This window comes from Serinus canaria, chromosome 3, assembly GCF_022539315.1.
Source record: "Serinus canaria isolate serCan28SL12 chromosome 3, serCan2020, whole genome shotgun sequence".
In the NCBI taxonomy this organism is placed as follows: domain Eukaryota; kingdom Metazoa; phylum Chordata; class Aves; order Passeriformes; family Fringillidae; genus Serinus; species Serinus canaria.
The window spans coordinates 35,957,876-35,978,319 of record NC_066316.1 but is presented as its reverse complement, the minus strand read 5'-3'; the positions used below and the strand labels follow the sequence as shown (position 1 = coordinate 35,978,319).

Genomic DNA, 20,444 nt, shown 5'->3' with positions numbered 1-20,444 from the left:
CTCCCTTCAGCAGAACAAACACATGGTATAAAACACCCTGGTGGAACTCTTCTTACGTGTAGTTGTCCCCCTGGATCACTTATGAATTTGAAGGAAAGAAAACCACCCTCAAAACAAAAACCAATCACTACAAACAAACAGAATCACTAAAGATTAAAATTAAAAAATTATAGTCTATTAGATAAGATAGATATATCTATTAGATAAGGAAAAAGAAGACATTTGTTTTCCATGTATCAGAGATTTTTACTTCAGCAAAAGAGATTATAGTCCTCTTTTTCCCTCAACATGCCAACAACAATTTATAAAATCAGAAGCCAAAAAGAACTCAAGGAACTTCCTTTACACATTACACATTTCAGATTCTATTGTATTTCCCAGCAATTTGCACACACATCAATTGCTAGCTAACAATTAAGAACATTTCTCAGCATTACCACACTCAGTTGCTGCAACTGCTGTCCAGGTGCTTACTCAGCTCAGTGCTGAACAGCGTAGCCTCCCCACAGCCTCATGAATTCCACCTCAAGCTGCTCCCCTGAACTCAAAGTGGCTTAAATCAAAGTCCCAACTGCTCAGATTTAAGCCTCTCCTCCCAGCTCAACCTGACTCTCTTCCAATCATCCAAAACAAGAACAGATCCTGTCCCCACAGTTACTACCCAGGCATCTTTCCAAACGTTAACTATCAGACCAAAGGCCTAGCAGTGCTCTCACCAACCTTTCTCAGTAAGCTCGCGGGCTTCTGTTAGAAAACAGTTCAGGACTGTGCTGAGGTTGCTCAGCAGCAGCTGGCAGTGCTGAAGGGACTGTAATGTCTGCGGGTCAATGAAGTTGCAGGAGCCGTCAAACAGCGGAACACCTTGTCAAGGAGAAATATTAAATCATCACTCAGCACAGCAACTGCACACTTCCAAACTTAAACACTTCAACTACCACAAGACACTTAAAGAACCACTTAAAGAACCAGCAGCATACACTGGCAGACTACTGAAGAAGATCCTTTACAAAGAATGACTCCAGGTTTCAAACACCACCACAACACTACTCACATATTTGGTCCAGTTCATCTTTTGTACAGATCACTTTGTTCCACGTCCACTCGAGAACAAACCGTAAATTTACAGCAGAACTTGGCTGCTCTTTAAAAACAGAAAACAAAAAGGACATGAAGCCACAATTCCTAACCAAAACACACACAACATAGAAACAATGGAAGCAGCATTACCTTCAGAAGTCCAGTGTTTAATGCATCCCGTCAGAAGCTCTAAAGAGCCTGTCTGCACAGCAGCTGACAACACTGCCTCTAACTGCTCCTCCTGAACAGAACAACAAAAGCAAATCACAACCTCACAGACTTTTCCTCTAAGTCTCACCTTGACAAACAATGGAGTTTCTGTCAGTGACCCATGTAGCAGTCCTGAATCAGACACTACCTGAGCCACTGACAGAAGTGTTTGCTCCTACTGGTTACCCATTCAGACATTAGTTTCAAAGGCAGCTAGTTCCACATTCTTGATTCTTTCTCCATTCTAGCCACAGGCTGCACTGCTTGTTGGTTTGAGGAACACAGGAACCTTTTCCTCTGACATTTCAACTTCATGCAGGCTAGTTTCAGTCTCCATTTCTGTGCCTCAGGGTTTCAGTCTTCATTTACAGAGTCCAAATTCACTAGTTCCAGTCACATCCTCTGCTAATACCCATTATGCACTTTGGGCACACCCCTTTGCCATCAGGAACATGAGAGGGGGACAGAGCCAACACCACTGTGTTTGCATGGAAACAGTGAAGCTGAGGCCAAGCAGCTCCTGAGATTAGCAAAACAGGAAGCAGCTTTGACAGCCAAACATAAGCTACAATTTGTTAAAGTACCATAAAGAAGTGAAACATTTCAGTTCTAATGGGTTGGAATTTCAGCCTGTTCAATTACTGTATTCTAATGCCATGGCAGTCCTTGAGAAGGATAATGCACAGGCATGCCCACACATGGGAAATCATGTAGCAGCTTATTCAAGCTCAGACATTTATTTCAAGTGAAATGATCCTGGAGCAAATTTTTCTTTCCTCTATCTTTTTTTAAACAAATTTTAAAAGTTTCCATTCTAAGTAAAATCATGACATTTACGAGCGATTTCTACATATTAGAAGACATACAGGATATTTCCATCATTTTCTGAAAATGCATTTCAGACAATGAAACATGCCAAATACTGCCTAGGGTAGTAAACAAAATTCCAAGTTATTTCACCCTAAATCTGAATTTTTTCCTTCTAGTATTGAAAAGCAGTCTTTACTTAATGCAGTATCTGAACAATATAGTCACAATTCAGCAAAGGGCATCATAAAATTTCTTGCTATCCAAAGTAATTTCACACCAGAGTTGACATCAGAAAATCTAATCAAAATGTAAAAGCCTACATCAGGCTTGCAAAATAAGCATTCTACGGTCTGGGTCTCCTTGCTAAATTTGTTTTAGCTACCATGCTAAACAGAAGTGTTATTTTTCCTGACACATTTCTACAGTCTGGTGAAGAATCCCACAGACAGGAAGATGAAGGCAGGGGGAAGACTGTTCTCCCCTTCCTAGTGCTTGCTGCTCCACTCCATGATGATCATCTAACCCTTCAGCTTTGACCCTGCCTGGAGAAAGATAGCCTGTTCATCACAAAGGCTCCTTCTTTCCTGAAACCCTTCAGATGAGAAACAAAGTTTGCTGCACCGAAAATGGAAAACCCATGAGAGGGGTGTGAAGCCACTGTGGTGACAGACAGAATGCAGCAGTGTTGAGAGATACAGGTGATGCAGGTGCTGCAGCAAGAGGGCAGTCTAAGAGGAGGAAATCGAGCTACCACAGCTCAAGGCAAAGGCTACAAAGGTAAAATTTGGGAGAGTGCCGGGAAGGGAAATTCCCTGATGAAGGGAAAATGAGAGGAAGTGGTGATGCAATTGTCAGGTAGAGAGAACCATTATAACTGGTTAGCACTTCCTTGGAAGGAAATAACGTCAAGTGCAGCAAGCTGGTGTTTGCAATAGTGCACATCTGAGAGAGGTACCATAGGGGCCACCTACTGCACTGCACCCAAGGCTCTGAGATACTGAGGGCATGAAGAGGATGAAGGCTGCTCCCAAGGAGAGCTGCTTTCTGATGCATGTGCCCAGCACTGACTGAATGCTCCGGCACGAAGACCTGGGGCATGGAATTTACAGACGGGTCACTGAAGACAAACCTCTCAGGGCTGTTCACAGTCAGAAGACTGGATCGAAGAACATTATTACTACTGCTAACTGTATGTCAAAACCTGCCTCAGAGAAGCTTGCAATCAAAAATCATGGTCTTGTAGCATCTACAGCCTTCAGACAAGATGGATATATTTCCCCCTGGATTCCCCAGCATACACCCACCTGACTCAGACTGGATGGCTGGACATCAACCAGTCTTGGAGACAGCAAGCCAGCTACAAGACACCGAGTGTAGCTGTCACGAATGGCTTCACTTATTAAAGGACCAGATTTCTTCAAAAACTTCAGGGTCTGAAACATCAATCAAAACACACAGGTTAAGACAGCATTCAATCACTAAGATCACTTAGACTGTCAGAAAGCTGCATTAGTAGCAGCAGGCTTTAGGTTAGCAATTTTAGTAAGCATTGCAATGTGTAGTCTTAGAGACAGCAGAAAACCAATAGTTGGGGTTTCTAAAAAAACATCCTATAGAAGAAAAAACCTTCGTAATGCTGAAGGCAAGAAAGTATTTTCCAGCCTCTCTGTCTGCTTTTCCCTGAATATTGACACAAATTACATTTTGTAGAGGTTAAAACTAACACAACTACAAATCACTCTTTTAAAGACTCTATGCTTGTTTGTGAGGAAGACGATGTATATGGGTATATTTACTGAGCTGGAACTTAATTTGAAAGAGTTTGTCAAAAGCTGTGCAGTGGCTCAGAAATTAGAATTTGGCCAAGGTTGATAGAAAAAAACATGCATTTCTTCCTCAACAATTAAATCACTTTTCCCTTTCTCCATGTTGTCCTCCTTTCTCAAGTTCATCAGGGATCAAAACCCTAACTCCACTCTACACAAAGAAATAAACACTTTCCCCAGCTCCCACCACACTTGTCCTTTCTAGCCATTCAATCCCTGCTCATGCCTCCCTAGAACACTGCCATTTGCATGAGACTGGCAGGATATAACTGCAGCTAGGCATGTGGATGGGCAGGGTGAGCATCAAGTGGCCTCTGACACTCAAAGCACAGTAAGAAAAAAGTTACAAAAGGTTCGTCTCTTGACACTCTCAATGCAATAAAAAAGTCACCTCCTTCTGGAAGCCAGTGCAAGTCATGTGAACAACTCCCGAGTTGAGCAAGCACGTCACATCTGCAGAAAGAAGGAACATTTGACAGACCTTGGCACCTTCTTACCAGTTGATGCTTTTTAAATAGTGCTGTCTGCAAAGACAAACCTCCAGCACCCCTTTCCTTCATCACATCACTCACACATGTCCCCATAAAAAGGAGTTACTCTCTGTCTCCAGGAACTTGAGTGCTACCCAGTGCTGTGCTTTGGACCTCAGCTCAAAGGCATTTCATTTTGTGACCATCACCCCTTCCCAGGCCATGTTACAGAAGCCCCAAAATTCAGCTGCCTGTCAGATATGTTTCACAAGGCTAAGTACCCTATCAGGACAAGGTAAGCAGATTGGAGAAGGTTTGGGGGGCTTTTTTTGGTTTGGTTTTCGTGTGACAAACAATGAACAAGAGAACCACTCAAGCAGCATTTGACCTCCACCAAAGCTTGCCACTATTCAAAAGAAAAGCAGTGAAATACCTACCAAAATTATAGGTGCTTGGATTAAAAAACTGTTCAGGTGGTGGATAAGAAGGAGGAACCCCCCGACTCAGACTACGCTCGTGTACCAGAATATCCAAAATGAGGTTTGGAGAAGTCATGCTTATGACAGGATCCAGTGACCACAGTGCAAAATAGGGGCAATCGTGAAGGAATTCTTCTGGCCTTAAAGAAAACAAGTGCATATGTTCAATAGCAATTTTCAAATTCACCCTTTGTAGGGATTTTGAAACCTCTTAAAACCTACCTCAGTGAGTCTGGCATTTGGGCATGATACCAGCGATTGATGTCAAACACTCCCAAATAAGTAGATGGTTTTCCCTGACCATAGGTATTCACTTGCCAACTGAAGATTGATACACTGGTGTCAGGAGAGATTACTGTCAAAAACAAGACATTGTTTCTTGTTGTAGAAAATACGAGATTTTTGCTGGTTTTAAAATATCACTTTCTATTTTGACTTAATTCTGTTATTTCACCCAAGACACACAACACTTTATTAGGAATGATAAAAACAATATACAGAGTAGCAACTGTCCATGTGATCGGTTTTAATCATACTGCCTCTTTCTTTTTCAAAGTGTATCTGTTCCACAACAAACCAAATACACAATTATTAGCTCATCAAGTTGTTCATCCAGATAATCAAAAAAAGGTATTAAATAGAACTGGCTCCAATACTAAGCCCTGGGGAACACCACCAGTGACCAGGTGCTAAATGAATGCAGGCAGAGATTTGATAAGGTAATATTCCTAAGCAATACACAGAATGATCTTACTGTTCAATGAAGACAACTTGCAGAACAAACTGACTGACCAGCCTTATACAGATGACCCCATACTCTGCTCCAGCATCCCAGCAAAAAAAAGCCTCCTTTTTCCCTTAAAGAATGATGTTCAGAGGGATAAAAAAGTCCCACATAACTTCAGCAAACAATTTTGCTTTTAAAATAAGCCCAACTAGGTCAGCTAGATGAAAATTTAAGACTTTAGGACTGTGGGTACATAACAGTATTCATTGCTTAGATTTCCAAACCATGTAGTTCAGAATAACCAAGCAGGGACATCAGAACAAACCTTCATTAACGTTATCCTCTCTGTCAGCATGGTTGCGAAATTTTTCTATGGTCTGACAGCTGAGTAATTTAGTATTGCTGGTCTGCCCTCTCAAGGGAAAGATTCCACCAGTGAGGTCTAAACTGTACCTTTCATCACAGTATTCCAAACCCTGTTGGAAAAAGAAAAAAAAAAAAAAAAAGAAAAAAAAAAAAAAAAAAAAAGAAAAAAAGGTAATTTTCATTAGATCCACTAAAAAAGAATGTATATATCTAATATAACATGAATATTGTACTATTTAACTTATTTCTGATAGCAAATAAAAACTACATCTGACATTCAAGAGAAGTAAGTGTCAAATTTTAATAGATATTGGCTGAAAAGGCTTTGCACATTTTCAAATATTAGCATTTGCTTACCATACTTTGCTCTGAAGCATGCACAGTTCACACTGTTTTATTAAGGAATTTTGGAAATAACAGATCTATGCAGGGCAGATGAGAAAAATCAAAGCCATTTCTTTGACAAATTAACATGAAGCCTATGCAAAGAACCTCATCTTCACTGTAGGATAACTAATCAGTAAAACCAATTTTAACAGAGATGATGTCCTGAACAAGAAATTCACCATTCCAAAAGACAGTTCCACAAGATAAAGCACTAAAATTCCATAAACCTGTCCTGCATTAATTTTAATGACTAGAAATTTCTGCTTTCATTCATATATGAAGAGCCATTCCACCTTTCAGTGCAGAGGGGAAGAAGAAAGTAATACCAAATAGTTCCTGCCAAAGACAACTTCCTAACCAAAGCTGCGTATTTTAAGTTTTCCACTCTGGGGTAAGCAAATCTAAGTTAAGGAACTCCAGTGCATAGAAGATATTAATGACGTTCCAGACCAGTTAAACAGGACAGCGTTCAAAGGAGTTGCACTGGTCAGACTCTGACATGAACGCAGAGACTGTCCTCAAGCCTTGTGCAGAACAAAGGTAAGGATATGCTCCAGAACCATGAACTGATCTGCAAGATACAGCAGCTGCTGAGATGACCTAAAAGAGGTCAGTGCAAGTCTCATTTAAGCATATCTTTCAGTTTTCTTACTTGAGCAGATTTAAACCAACCTTGAAGGCAACAGAGACTCAAGTCTGACACGTGTTTATAAAAACACAGTGCCACATGTTCCAAAAGGTCCATTGGTGACTTTTACCATGATATGAAATCAAAGATGCATGATTTCATAGCCTCAAGTCTGATTCCTGGGACGTACAGCAGTGATGTAAGCAGACAAATGTTTTAAGCTCCTACAACTTAAACTCAGTGAACAAGGAGCAGCAGTAGATTATTTTCTCCTTGTTTACTCAAGCTTGGCCTGGTAAATGGGAACAACTCTTAAATTTTATGTCACTGAAGACCAACAAGAAGAGAACCATCATGTCATACTGACCAATCTGTGACCACAATAAGTATTCCAACACTTAAGTGACCACTGGTGAGCACAGATGCTACTGTGATGCATCCCTTGGGAAGGGATTAAGAATTGTTTAGTGGGGATTTTTTGGAAGTAGAAAAAAAAGTACACGAAAGTACACGATTAAGTGGTTTATCTGTAAGCCAGCTGAAGAACCTGTCTTTCCTCCTCAGAGGGTGTTCAGCTCTCTTCAACAGCCTTCTAAGATTGGTTCCTGTTATAATCTTTCAACACATGCCTGTGAATGTACTACTGGCTGTACAGTCTGTACAGGGATGCAAGGGATGCAAGTCTTACTTTAACTACACCACAGTTTTTCAGGTCACCAACACAGTAACATTTTTTATCACTTTGTGTGCTTTTTTTCTAAGAGCGTCAACTGGAATTTCTAGTAAATCCATTTTTGAAGACTGATGAAACATTTCAACTCTCTGAGGTATAAACTGACATTTGTCACATCTTGTTCAGAAAAGACAAATAACTGCCAAATAGTTAAAGGTCTCACATTTTAACATTAAATTGTTCAGATGGAAAAAAGTAGTAGCCACGAGGGAAATAGAGACAATTGCTTTTTCCCCCATGCAGCACACAGTAAAAGGTATTGTCCTTGTCACCGCTAATACTTAGCTGAAAATTTTCTTTTAAGAGGATAAAGCAAAACTGAAATTTAAAAGCAAATCCTGAGAAAATTAAAGAAACTTTCTCCTATCAACCTGCCAAAGTGCTTAGAGCACTACAAGATGCAGGAGTGACCTGCAATGAAAACCCTTAAAAAAAACAAACCCAAAACCAAACACAAAAAACCCCCAAGTAAACAAGGTGTTCTGTTCCTCTAGAGCACTGTATATTTTTGTCACTTAAAAACTGCACATGGAGATATGACATGCATATTCAGACATGCTGAACCACTTAAAGGTATTTCTACTTCATCACCATGAAGAATGATGTATTTTAAAGAAACACCACCTCCTCTGAACATCTAACCTTTATCTGCTAAAAAGCACTTCCACATCAGGAAGGTCCTTTCCTCCAGACAAAAGGAAAAAAGCATAAAATTCAAACTCATTCAAAAAATTCAAAACTCAAAGACCCTATTAAAAAAAAAATCTTTGAACCACAATCCAAGAATTATCTCAATTTCATTTTGTACACCTGAGAACATACAAAGACAAGTGTCAAATAGGAGGAAAGACTTGCTGTGAATTAAGGATTACTTTCCCATCAAAAAGATCTTGGTAGAGTTTCGTGCATACTGCTGAATAGAATTAAACATTATAGAGGTGCCTCTTGCCTCTATTAGGTTATCTGAGTCCTAATGACGCCCCTTCTTTATTTTAACTTTTCTACACCACAGCATCTCTGGAACCAGTTCTAAAAATTTATGGAGACTTTTCTGACCAAATAATATCACTGTACATTGTATGTACATCTTTTGCTGGCTTTAAGAGTAGATTTCAGAGACAACGCATCCAAAACTCAAAACAGGAGTCATCTTTATAGCTACTGAGTTTCAGAATCAACACTGAAGAGACATTGTAGGTATTTCTGTAGGTGTATTTGAAGTCAGGCTGATAGAGTTTAAAAGAAAAACAAGATTATAAAAGAGAGATTAGAAAAATCTCTATAAAGAAATTATATATGACCATATTGTAAGAAAGGGAGACAGACAGAAGCTTCCTCAGATCTACAGTTTGGTAACACAAAGCTATTCAAAGCCTTGTCTTCTCTTCCTACATGCCATTCATGTGATGCTTAAATTAAGAGTAATTTCATTTGTAACAGCTATTTCCTCTTCAGGAATCAGATGTGTAATGGCTCCTTGCAGATGAATCTCGGTGGAACTCATGACACTGAAGCATAAAATTGTATGGCTTCAGCATGGACAGATTGTGTTTGACCAATCTAGTCATCTTCTACGATGGAATGACTGAAACACCTGATGAGGGAAAACTGACCGATGTCATCTACCTAGACTTCTACAAAGTCTTTGACACAATCCCTCATGACATCACCATCTCTAAATTGAAGACAGGCAGATTTGGAGGGTGGACTACTCAGTGGATAAGGAATTGGTTGGAAGGATCAAGCCAGAGAGTTGTGGTAAAGTCTGTCTCCAGGCATACTGATGTTGAGTGTGTCCCTCAGAAACCTGTGTGGAGACTGGGGCTCTTCAATACCTTTATCAATGACACAAACAGTGAGATCAAGTGCACCTTAATCAAGTTTTAAGGTAACACAAGGCTGAAAGGTGCAGTTGACAAAACAAAAGGCTGGGATGTCACCCAGAAGGATCTGGAGAAGCCTGAGAGGTGGACCAATGGGAATCTCAGGACATGAAGGTCAGCAAGTCCAAGCACAAGGTCCTGCACCTGGAAGGGGGCAATCCCAGATATGACTACAGACTGAGAAAAGTGACTGAGAGCAGCCCTGCCAAGAAGGATGTGGGAGTTCTGGTGGACAGGAAGCAATATGCACTCGTAGCCCAGAACTCCAACCTCATCCTGGGAGACCTCAGCGCAGCCTTTCAGCACATAAAGGGAGCTTACAAAAAAGAGGGAGGCTTTGACATTTTACAAGGGCAGATATGATAGGACAAAGGAGAAGGGATTTTCAACTAAAACAGGAAATTTAGATTAGATGTTAGTAAGAAATTTTTTACTGTGAGAGTAGTGAGGATCTGGAGGTCAGGCTGCCCAGAGATGCAGTAGATGTCCCATTCCTGGAAGTGCTCAAGGCTGGGGTGGATGGGGCCCTAACAAACTGATCTAGTGGGTGGCATCCATACTCATGGCAGGGGATTGGAATAGATGATATTTAAGGTCTTCCAACCAAAACCATTCCATGATTCTATGACTTATTTTGAAAAGTACAGACAAAAGAATGCCTAAAAGGACTCATCAAACGACTTTTTTCTTAAGTCTCACTGATCTTTCATGGTAAATATTAATCTGGTCAACTTAACTAATACTTGGACAAAATTACTATTTTCAACTTCTCACATACAGGCCTGTCTTACCTCATACATGACTTGTCCTGATGCCAGGCGTTTCCTGTCACCAAATGCTAACTGCAACAGATGTAAACTCACAACATCACCTTCACTGGAAAAGGTTTAAATAAGAAAATTTGATTAAAAGCTGCTTTACAGTTCTCATTGTCATTTTATTAGATCCAGGCTGAAACTTATTTAAGAGCACATTCTCACTGAAAAGAAAAGCACTGCTTCCCAAAACATGGTAACTGGTCACATTTAGCCATTAAAACAGAAATTTTGACTATGCCTTTGTTTGGAAAGCTTTAATATGCAACATGGAGGAAAAAATTGCTGAATTGCTGGAAATAGCTCACAACAGCAAAGCTTTCTCCACGAAAACTGCTTTTAAGTTGAACTTAAGAAGACTACCAGCCTATGAACAGCTGTGCTGATTAAGTAGCTTGCTGATGATATTTACTGTTCTGCATCTGCAGCCTAAACCACTTTAAATGATACTGAATGTCATGGTGGGAATACCAAACAAATCTTGAAGCAGTCATCAAGAAACAAGGGAAATCATTTGACACTACAAGCACAAAAACATAGCCACTGTTTCCTTTGCCTTCTTCCACAAGGTAGTAAAGAGTCAAGCCCCTTTCTACAAATGTAAAAAATCCTGATAAAATTGTACTGTAAGCGTAACACTTTTCATCTCCTGTACAGTTAAAGAAACAAAATGAATACACAGATATCAACCAAATGTGAACAAATATTAAAAAAAAAAAAAAACTAAAAAAACAAACAAACAAGAAAACCCAGTGACTTATGGCAAGATTTTATTCACCTTTGTTGTGTAGACTGAACAGCCCACAAGTAACAACAATTGCGGGGATCATTCTCAGGCTCTTGAAAAGTAACTGCATAGATAGGAATCCTTCCTCCTTCAAGCTGGGAGTGGTGCCTACAGGTTTAAAAGAAAAATACAGAAAAAAGGAGAGCCTGCTGGCTCTGGCTGTTTGTAGAAGGGTGGAAGCATCTTCTGGGAAAAAAGCAGCTTGCATGCTAATCGTCAAAGTACAGATGGTTATACTTCCATTTAAAACAACTGATGACTGACAAGCCACTACTTCTTAAATATTTGTCTTCTCAACTTCAGAACTTCAATTGCACCTTCACAATCTTTTTTTTTTTTTTGCATCTAATTATGTGTCCACTGTCTATTTATGCATCCATAATGCATCCACAACACATACTTAGTTTCTGGTGAGGCACTGTAGACTTTCTAAAGTAACACCTATCTGAATGTGGTCATATATTTCAAGTGGCAGATTTCAAATCATCTCTAAATTCCACTATTGCTTATAAATATATATATCCCTTCTTCTGATCTCCAAATCTTTCCATTAAACTTTCATTCACATTATATTACTGGTCTGGGAATGAGTCGACCACCAATTTCTAAGAAGGCCGAAATGTAGGAAAGAATGTGTTTTCAGACACAGATCAACTGTTGAATTATCATATCTCACTAGATCATCATGGACACTTTAAAGAATATGATCACCAAAATCGCTTTATTCATACAGTGAAGCCTTTCAATGGATGCCATAATTGCAGTAACTGGTTCTGAATCATTCTAAAATCTTTCACGGAAACACACACATTGCCTGTGTTCACAAAATACAATAGGACAGAACAAACAGACTTACAAAAATCAGCTCTATCACATCCCTACTGCATGACTTCCTGAAGCAAAAGATTGAGACCCCTGCACCTCCAAGCATGCCAAGTGGAAATGACTACTTACTCCCTCTTCAAAGTTTTCATATTCCATAATGACAAGTAGCCATCAGAAAATCCCACAACGAGCTGGTTGCTTCTGCTTATGTAGCACAGGACTGATACTGCTGTTCCTGAAGGACTTCGTAATTGAAAACAGAGATGCCTCCCTTCCCTGGTCACAGCTTCTCTTCTTTGTGGAACTTCAGCAGGAATTCTAGTGACAACTTCTAGATCTACACACATAAAAGCAGGTGAGAAATAAAGGCATTATGCCATTTCAGTTGCATTTTACACTGATGTGATTATACAACGTGTATAATCTAACTCTGCAAAGAGAACACCCATTTGTGCAGCACCTTTTTTTGGCTATGCCTGTTTCTGCACCTATTCAGAAAACAGCAGGAGTCTCCAATGGAACAGGTATTCTCACTCCTATTTCAAAACTGAGTACAAATGTAACCATTGTAGACAAATTCCTTTATTGGGCCTTATGAGGAAGCTGCTTGAAGGGATATGAACTCCTGAAGCCACTCTTACAATACCCAAAACAGTGTCTGCAATCTGAAAACACAAATTGCAGGATTCATTCACCCAAATGCAGGATTTTGAAAAGACAGATTTATTTTAAAACACAAGCCTAAAGCTTGCCCCAAGCCATTGATGGAAACAACAGAACACTCCCAAGGAATCTGGTACCTCTGACACAACTTCCTGTCACACTGCTGCACTGACTCAAATGGAAAAATTCCTACCTCACACTGGCAAGAATCACAGGGACAAACAGATGTGGGCAGCAAGAGGCCTTCTGAACATCAGGAGGAGCATTAAGCCACTCCCCTTTCTGGATCAGTTCAGAACCACACCATGTCAAACTGCTGTCTGCAACCAGCAGTGGGCAATGCCAGAAATGCCAGTAGTCAGTCAGCACGCTGGGATCTTCACTGGGATACAGGCTGGGTTTTGAAAGGAAACACTTTGTCTTACTTCTAAATTCAAGTTTAAAAACTGCAGCTTACCCGATGCTTCTACTTCATTTTGACTGCAAGATAAATCATCCAAACAAAGGTCAACCAGAAGGACGTGGCCAACATCTGTGGCCACTGCTGCCACTCCAAAGAGCCATCGCAGACTCTGGTGCAGGTGACGCGTGCTCACGCTGGCTCCGCCGTCATTGCTGATGGGCTCGATGGCAGTCACCTGCAGGGAACTGCACGTTAGTATCAAAGCTCTGACAGCCTCAAGAGTAATCCTCACATGGGAGGCCAGCATTAGCACACCAGAAACAGGACAGGAAATACAGGTTCATAAGATTTAAAAACAAATCGTTGCTCCCCATTGTATCAAGCGGAAAGGAAATTAATAGAAAGAAAGCTCTCTCCACTTCAATGGTGTATTCTGCCATTACAGCTTACCAGTTTCTATTTCCTACTTAGAAATAATTGCATCTAAGAAGAGACATGAAAGCAATTACATGCTAGAAGCTTTACCATGTGTAAAGGACTTAAATAATAAAGACAAGCTAGATCTAGCTCTCCTACTACTCAAAGCCCATCAGCACTGTGATACAGTCCAGGCCTTCTTTACCCTGCATTTTGTAAGCTAAATCAGGGCTGCAAGGAAACAAGGCGGTGGCTGTGGGGTACACCAGACACACCTCTTCCATGGGAATGAAACATTCCTAGAAAGGGTTGGAGGGAGATGCTGAATAACTAAAATCTACACTGGCCCTCACTTTGACTGATAATATCCAACAACAAATTTAAATGCACACCAGCACTCTTACAGATGGTAAGGAAAACTGTAAAAGGCAGCCTAAACCAACACTGAGAGACCAAACAAGAACTTGCTCAGCCTGAGGCAGGAGCTCTCTCTGTTCCCTGACATGCCAAGCACTCCCCATGACCTCAGCACAAGGTGAACAGACCCTTCAGCACCCACACATCACCCAGCACAATACCCACTGCTCTAGCAGTGACACAAGCACACCAGGGCTCCTGCACTAAAGGAGCAGGACAACTCAGGAACAGGGGCTACCTTCTGCCTCTTACAAATGCAGCACCATGAAAGCAGACAGCTTTTCATCAACAACAAAGGTTTGTCTGAAACAAAGAAGTGAGTATCACAAGGTAGTCCATCTTTTTATGCAGCTTATTTACCTCTAAAAGTGAGGGAAAATAGCCAAACTTATAGGGCCCCTGAGGTTTTTTTCTCTCCCATATCAAGCACCTGCTTATGACTGCACTGCCTGGCCACCTGCTTCACAGTTCACCTTTCACCTTGAACACAAGAACTCCAATCTTAGAAGATCTTTAGTTATTTAAGAAACTTGGTTTTCTTCCAGATTTCTTATGATTCAAATTAAATTTTTAATCCTCTCTGCTGCTCCAAGGACCAACAAAAGTATTTTGATTACTCAGATTCTTGCACTCCAAGTGTTGGGACCAAGGAAGAAATACAGAACACATCTTGCTGTGCAACTAGCTGAAGTTGAAATGTTGCTTGTGAGTTCTTTTCAAGTTATTTTTTATATTGTACAACTGGCTCCAAATACATCTTTATTAGTTTTGCATAGGCCTCCAAAAATGTTCTCTGGTTACTTCAATTTTCCATGTAAAAGCTCCTGAAATGACATATTTTTCCACTATGCTATGCACTGCTTTTTCCTATTCTCCCAGTGCTTTGCCAACTCATTCTGGGAAAGAACAAAGAAAACTTTTCTCAGCTCACTGAATCTGAATGCTGCCCTTCTGCCTCATACAAACCAGGAAAATTTGGGAAAATACCGTGCAACAGTTCTGAAACATGCAACTGTTATAAACCAATTCGATGTACTTCACGTTTTTAATTCAGAATCCAATTCAAATCATACTCATCAACATTTTCAGTCTCCTGCAGCATCTCATACATATATCAAGAGGGCATCAAGAGATTCTCACAGACAAATGCAAAGATATTATGCCAAAATTCTAAGCTCCTGAGTCTGGGTTTTTTAACTGATTTATTTATTCTCTGAACAACTCAACATCCACTCTTACACTAAACACCATTCACACAGTCACAGTAAGTGTATTAATAGACTAACGACTTGACACCTTGGAGCAGAGTTGCTCTAAGTTAAACTGTACAACTTAGCTGTCCACAGAACTTATACCTGTTAAGAAAACAGTCCCAAAAAACAGCACTCATTAAAGGTTCAAAAGAGTAATGACAGAACTGCAGAAAGTGATGGTAAGAAAAGACCCATATTTTACCTTTAAAAATAATCAATCTGAAAATCAGAGAAACATTCATGCAGATCAATTTCCCCCCCCAAAACTATACATTACATAATATGCAAATATGAGTTTCTGAAAGAATTCAAAACATATGGACAGCAGCCAAGTGCAAGTTTTATCTACTTGTTTTTGCTTACCCTTACTCCCACTCATAGCCTGAAAGTTAAAACTCCAATTAGCAATACCTGTGTCCTGACTATGAACTAACACAATACCAAAGACATAGGAAGCAAAACACAAGCAACAGACCAAGCATACTTGTAATCATGAGCTTTCAGGGCATAACAACAAAACTTTTAGAGCAGCTTTGGCTTCATTTCAAAATTCCTACCCTTCATCACCCAACAACCAACTCTTTACTGCAGGGCTTCATCTCTGCTCCTGAATCAGTTTTTGTGGTATAGAACAACTCTCTAATACAACTAATTGTTGGAACTAGCTTCTACTTCAAAACACTTCCACAGCTACGGATTCAATGCGCAACATAGTCCTTACTTCTTAACCTTTGCTTTTCCCAGCTTACTTAGATAGAAGAAATAAAACCTAACATACCAACATCACTTACCAAAACATAATTTACTTATTTTAAGCTCATGCTAGCACACAGCCTGCTTTTTCATCTACAACTTTAACAGATAGCAAAACAACACACTGGAACTCTGATATGACTTGTATCTTTAAAACTTAATACAAATGCTTACTACAACTAACAAGACTTCGACCTGTACTCTAGTAAGTCAAACCAAATAATGTGAGGGAAAACTGAGTAGTAAATAAGTATTTATTTGCTGCAGATTCTAAGATGATAAAAACACGGTGAATCTTGATGTTCTGATAACTTAATCTGATTCTTGTTTCCACTGCATTAATGAGACCCAGGGACACAAAACCATTTCAATTCAAGGGTTACAGAAGGCAGAAAAAATTATCAACATTACAACACTGTATCCCATCTACACAAACACTATATTCAACAAACAAGAGACTCCAAGGACTGAAGACTGAAAGTAAATCTGCCAACTACCTGACAGATAACTCACTAAAATCTTTTTTCCAACCCTAAGTTAAAAGAAAAACCTGTTCTGTTTCCACATCACCTGCTTCCTAGTCTGAGATTGATGGGAATGTGTCAAAGTCATTAACAGCACAATGATGGGAGTCTGTGATACTTTAAGGACACTGTTAGTGTCAGAAATTAGCCATTTAGAAAAGGTAGACTACAGACAATTTAAGAGGAGTTTCCTTTTTTGCTCTGAAAAAAGAATAAAGGTTTTCAATGCCTTTTTTTTAAAGTGGAGAATTTCGTCACTATGTGCTCTACAGTGTTTTTTTTTTTTACTATCAGTAAACTCAAAAGATAATGCAACTGCTAAGTCCAAGATTTTACATCAAGGCCCTCTTGACTAGATAATCTGAACTGACAGTATGTTAATGCAATATAAAAAGGTAAGTCATACAAAGAGATGTACAAGAGATGAAACAAGATTATGCAGGACCAAACAACACAAAACCTTCATTTCCCCAAAAGATACATACCCTTCCTGGAAGAACAACTGCTTTAACCACTCTTGAGATCCCAAGGTCATACAGACAGAGAACACTTCCCTCTGCTTCCTCCAAGCCGACCAGGAGCCCAGTCCTCTTCTGCCAGGAGAACTCCTTCACCACACGGACGGTGGGAGGCTGCTCGTTCACCCCGCTGAAGCGATACGCAGAGAGCCGCTCTCCTGTCACCGAGTTCACCACCTCCAGCTGGGGGCCACACGCCAGCCACGCCAGGCCACTTCTGCCTGCAAGGCAAAGGAACACACACTCGGCAAATGCCCAGCAGCAGAACTGCAACAACAGCAAGGCCACTGGGCCCTTCCCGCAAATGCAACAAAGGCAGGAAGGCCAACCTACCTACACCTGGACAATTCTTTTAAATCACCCACTGCAATCCTCAACCAATACTTCTTAAAATTAATAACCCCATTCCTTTGCATTTGGACTTGTCATTCCTGCACTCAAGGCTAAAAAACACCTAAATATGTACAGGAATACAAGTCTCAAAGCACACTTCAAATGCAGCCCATCTAAACCAATTCAGTTCCAGTTAAGAATTTTGCTTGACACACAACTACTCTGGGCAGGGATTTGGACAGGAAATTTTCTTAAAATGGGCACTGCATGCATAATTCCAACCTTTACATGAGCTGATCCCAGAGAGAATTTAACAACTGGGGTTTCACTGAAGAGTTTAACACTTGCTCCTCTACTGAGGAACTTCAAGCTCAAAGGAAGGATGAGCTCCATTACTGCAACTACAGTCAGGTAGATAAGATTCTACCTGGTCTTAACAGAAGCCCAGGAATCCAGACAGGCATCCAGCTCTACCTTCAGATCACCTAGAAAGTCAACTGCCTAATCTGCTTAGCTGTTCTCAGCAACTCTCACTGGGTCCTCAATCTGCATCCTATTAAATACCTTGGAAATACATGAGCTGGTAAAAAGAATACATCCTGAAACAACACTATTTCTTCCTTGAAAACTGCCTTCTCTTTCATTCAGAACTGAGGAGGGCATGGTCAGCTATATCATTTCAACAGCACAGGACTGGAGCAGGCTGTTGCACTTTCAATTGTTCTAATTGTTCCTAATTGTTCAATTTGCTCCTCATTGTTAAAATATCCTGTTAGCACTACCAGAACACCTGATCCATTTGACTTCACACAACCAACCTGATGCCATGACCCTGTGCTTCAGGCAATAACAACTTCACACCAAATCCAAATTTAAAGGAAAATGCTCACCTCCAGAAAACTTCCCACACAGTGCAGAGTCTAGGGTGATCTCATCTTCCCCAAGTGCCTCAACAGTCACCTCTGGAAACTGCAGCAGACTGCTCGTTACCTGAGCCGTTAGGTCTCGCATTCTTCACTGGAAAGAAAGAAAAAAAGGCAAAGAGACTCAAGTCAGCTGTAAATATCTTTGAGACTGACCCAAGCTTCATCAGTATGCAGTGATAAATCTCCCATGCATCATTTGTAGCTCTTTTTCGCTCAAAAGAAATGGCACTTGGGGGGCAGTTTTTCATCTCACAGCAGAGCACAAGGAGAATCTTGAGCTTTACCGATGCCTATGAGATCAACAAAAAGTGACACAGAGGGATGGACAAGATAAATAACAGGGAACAGAACAACTCACCGAGTTCAGGCTTACTCATACAGGTTAGTAAGATGTGATCTCAGAAAAATCATATTTTAAAAAGCTTCTCAGTAAGAGATATAACTCTCTGCACTTTCCCTTGATTTAATACAGTATTATTTTTGTGAATTGTCTTCTAGTAGATGTCACAGATCAGCCATGTCTTGTTTACTTTCTGCATGCTTATTTTTGGCATTCAGAAATACAACGTTCTTGACCGAATTCTTCTTCAAATTCTTCCAGAAAACATACTGCTAATACTTTCAAGCAATACTGACTCTTACAGCTCATCAGTTAGAAGTATTTTGCCATACACTTAAGAGGTGAACATTATACAACACTTCAAAATATTATTCTTTTTCCTCTGCTGAAATCTTTATATTTCTTATTCCAGTCCCTTCCTTCCTATTGCCTTTCCTTATCACATCTCTGCAGTATTAGAGAAAAAATTTCTAGGCCTCCCAGACAGTTTCATGCTCATACAGGTGAACTCTACGGGAGTTTACATTTCACTATGTCAAGACTGGTTTTTTTTTCTGGAGAAACTGAAGAGCTGAACTAATTTACAGGATTAAACAGGCGGTGAAACATGAGATAATCCAAATGCACGGAAATACAAATTACTTGAAGTATTTATGTTTTGCAAGTCATCTGGCTTACAGAAAAGGTCTCTGACAGACAAGACAAATTCAGCTGTCTTGTTCAAACAGAACTGCTTTCTTCATGACATCTCAAGGTATTATACACAGGTCACTAGTGCTGGGTTGCGCTCCCGTATCTGCTGCCAGCAGGACAACGAGCGCGTGAGGCACAGAAGGGTAAGTCAGGGTCCTGCACTAAGCCCAAGTCAACATTTTGACAAAAATGTTGCTGATGGCAAAGCCAGTACTGCAGCCAGACAGCCTGACCACTTAGCCAGCATTCACTACTAGCACAGATCAGGTTCCAAGTGGGACAAGTCACTTGCAGTAGTTTTGCTGAGTTTCTCTTTTGGTACTTGCCATCAGTTTCAAGTGACAACTTCTGCATGGTATCCAGGGGCTCCAGAGAGTAAAAGGCCTCACAATTTGACCAGCATTCTTGCTTAGTTCAATTGCAATTTAGTGGATATATTTTAGGAGTAACCCATAATACCAAATACTAATTCAGACACATCTGGTTGATGAATAGCATCTTTGAAACGTTTCAGCGTGTGCTCGCGCTCCTATCACTGGGCACCACTGGAATGTTCCTGGCTCCATCTGCTTTACCTCCCTTCAGGTATTTATGTGCATTGATGAGAAGCCCTGAGCCTTCTCTTCTCCAGGCTGAACAGTCTCAGTCTGGCTTTTGTCAGAGAAGAGCTGCTCCAAATCTCCTCTAACCATCTTCGTGGCCCTTCACTGCACTCTCTCCAGTACCTTCATCTCTCATCTAGAGCTGACACAGCATTCCAGCTGAGGACTCACCAGTGCAGTACTAGAGGAAAGATCACCTCCCTTCACCTGCTGGCAAAGGTTCTTCCTCATGAGCCCAGGCAGGATACCATCAGCCTTCTTTGCTGCAGGGACACAGTGATGGCTCATGGCCAACTGGGTGTCCCAGTCCAGCTGGTCAGGCCCCTGCACACACTGGTGCCTGGGGTGGTTCCTCCCCAGTGCAGGACTTGGTACTTTCCCTTGTTTAACTACATAAAGTTCCTGTCAGCCCATTTCTCCAACCTGACAAAGCACATATACTAAGGAATCTTAGAAAAGAGTACAAAACTCCAGAATTATTGTAGTGAGTATTTTTTTCTTTTTTTGTAAATAAGAATGGAGATGTCTGTGTGGTAAGTATATGATTATTAATACCATATACCACAATAATAGCAAGAT

The 20,444-nt window shown here is 40.5% G+C and overlaps 1 protein-coding gene across 2 annotated transcripts in view; it reads right to left on the bottom strand.

Moving 5' to 3' along the window:
- Positions 1-20,444, bottom strand: part of AHCTF1 (AT-hook containing transcription factor 1) — a 43,404-nt gene that overhangs the window by 20,048 nt on the left and 2,912 nt on the right. Inside the window, exons 2-15 of one of the 2 annotated variants that reach the window (XM_050973094.1) lie at positions 18,195-18,321; positions 16,939-17,192; positions 13,144-13,324; positions 12,153-12,360; positions 11,190-11,306; positions 10,388-10,472; positions 5,925-6,075; positions 5,095-5,227; positions 4,831-5,012; positions 4,315-4,376; positions 3,402-3,530; positions 1,228-1,348; positions 1,052-1,141; positions 721-861 (exon numbers count right to left, since the gene is read on the bottom strand). In XM_050973094.1, coding sequence (XP_050829051.1) covers positions 721-861; positions 1,052-1,141; positions 1,228-1,348; positions 3,402-3,530; positions 4,315-4,376; positions 4,831-5,012; positions 5,095-5,227; positions 5,925-6,075; positions 10,388-10,472; positions 11,190-11,306; positions 12,153-12,360; positions 13,144-13,324; positions 16,939-17,192; positions 18,195-18,315 — 1,975 coding nt within the window. In that variant the 5' untranslated portion in view covers positions 18,316-18,321. The remainder of the gene's footprint in view (positions 1-720; positions 862-1,051; positions 1,142-1,227; positions 1,349-3,401; positions 3,531-4,314; positions 4,377-4,830; positions 5,013-5,094; positions 5,228-5,924; positions 6,076-10,387; positions 10,473-11,189; positions 11,307-12,152; positions 12,361-13,143; positions 13,325-16,938; positions 17,193-18,194; positions 18,322-20,444) is intronic. The other variant, XM_050973095.1, reaches the window with a different exon arrangement.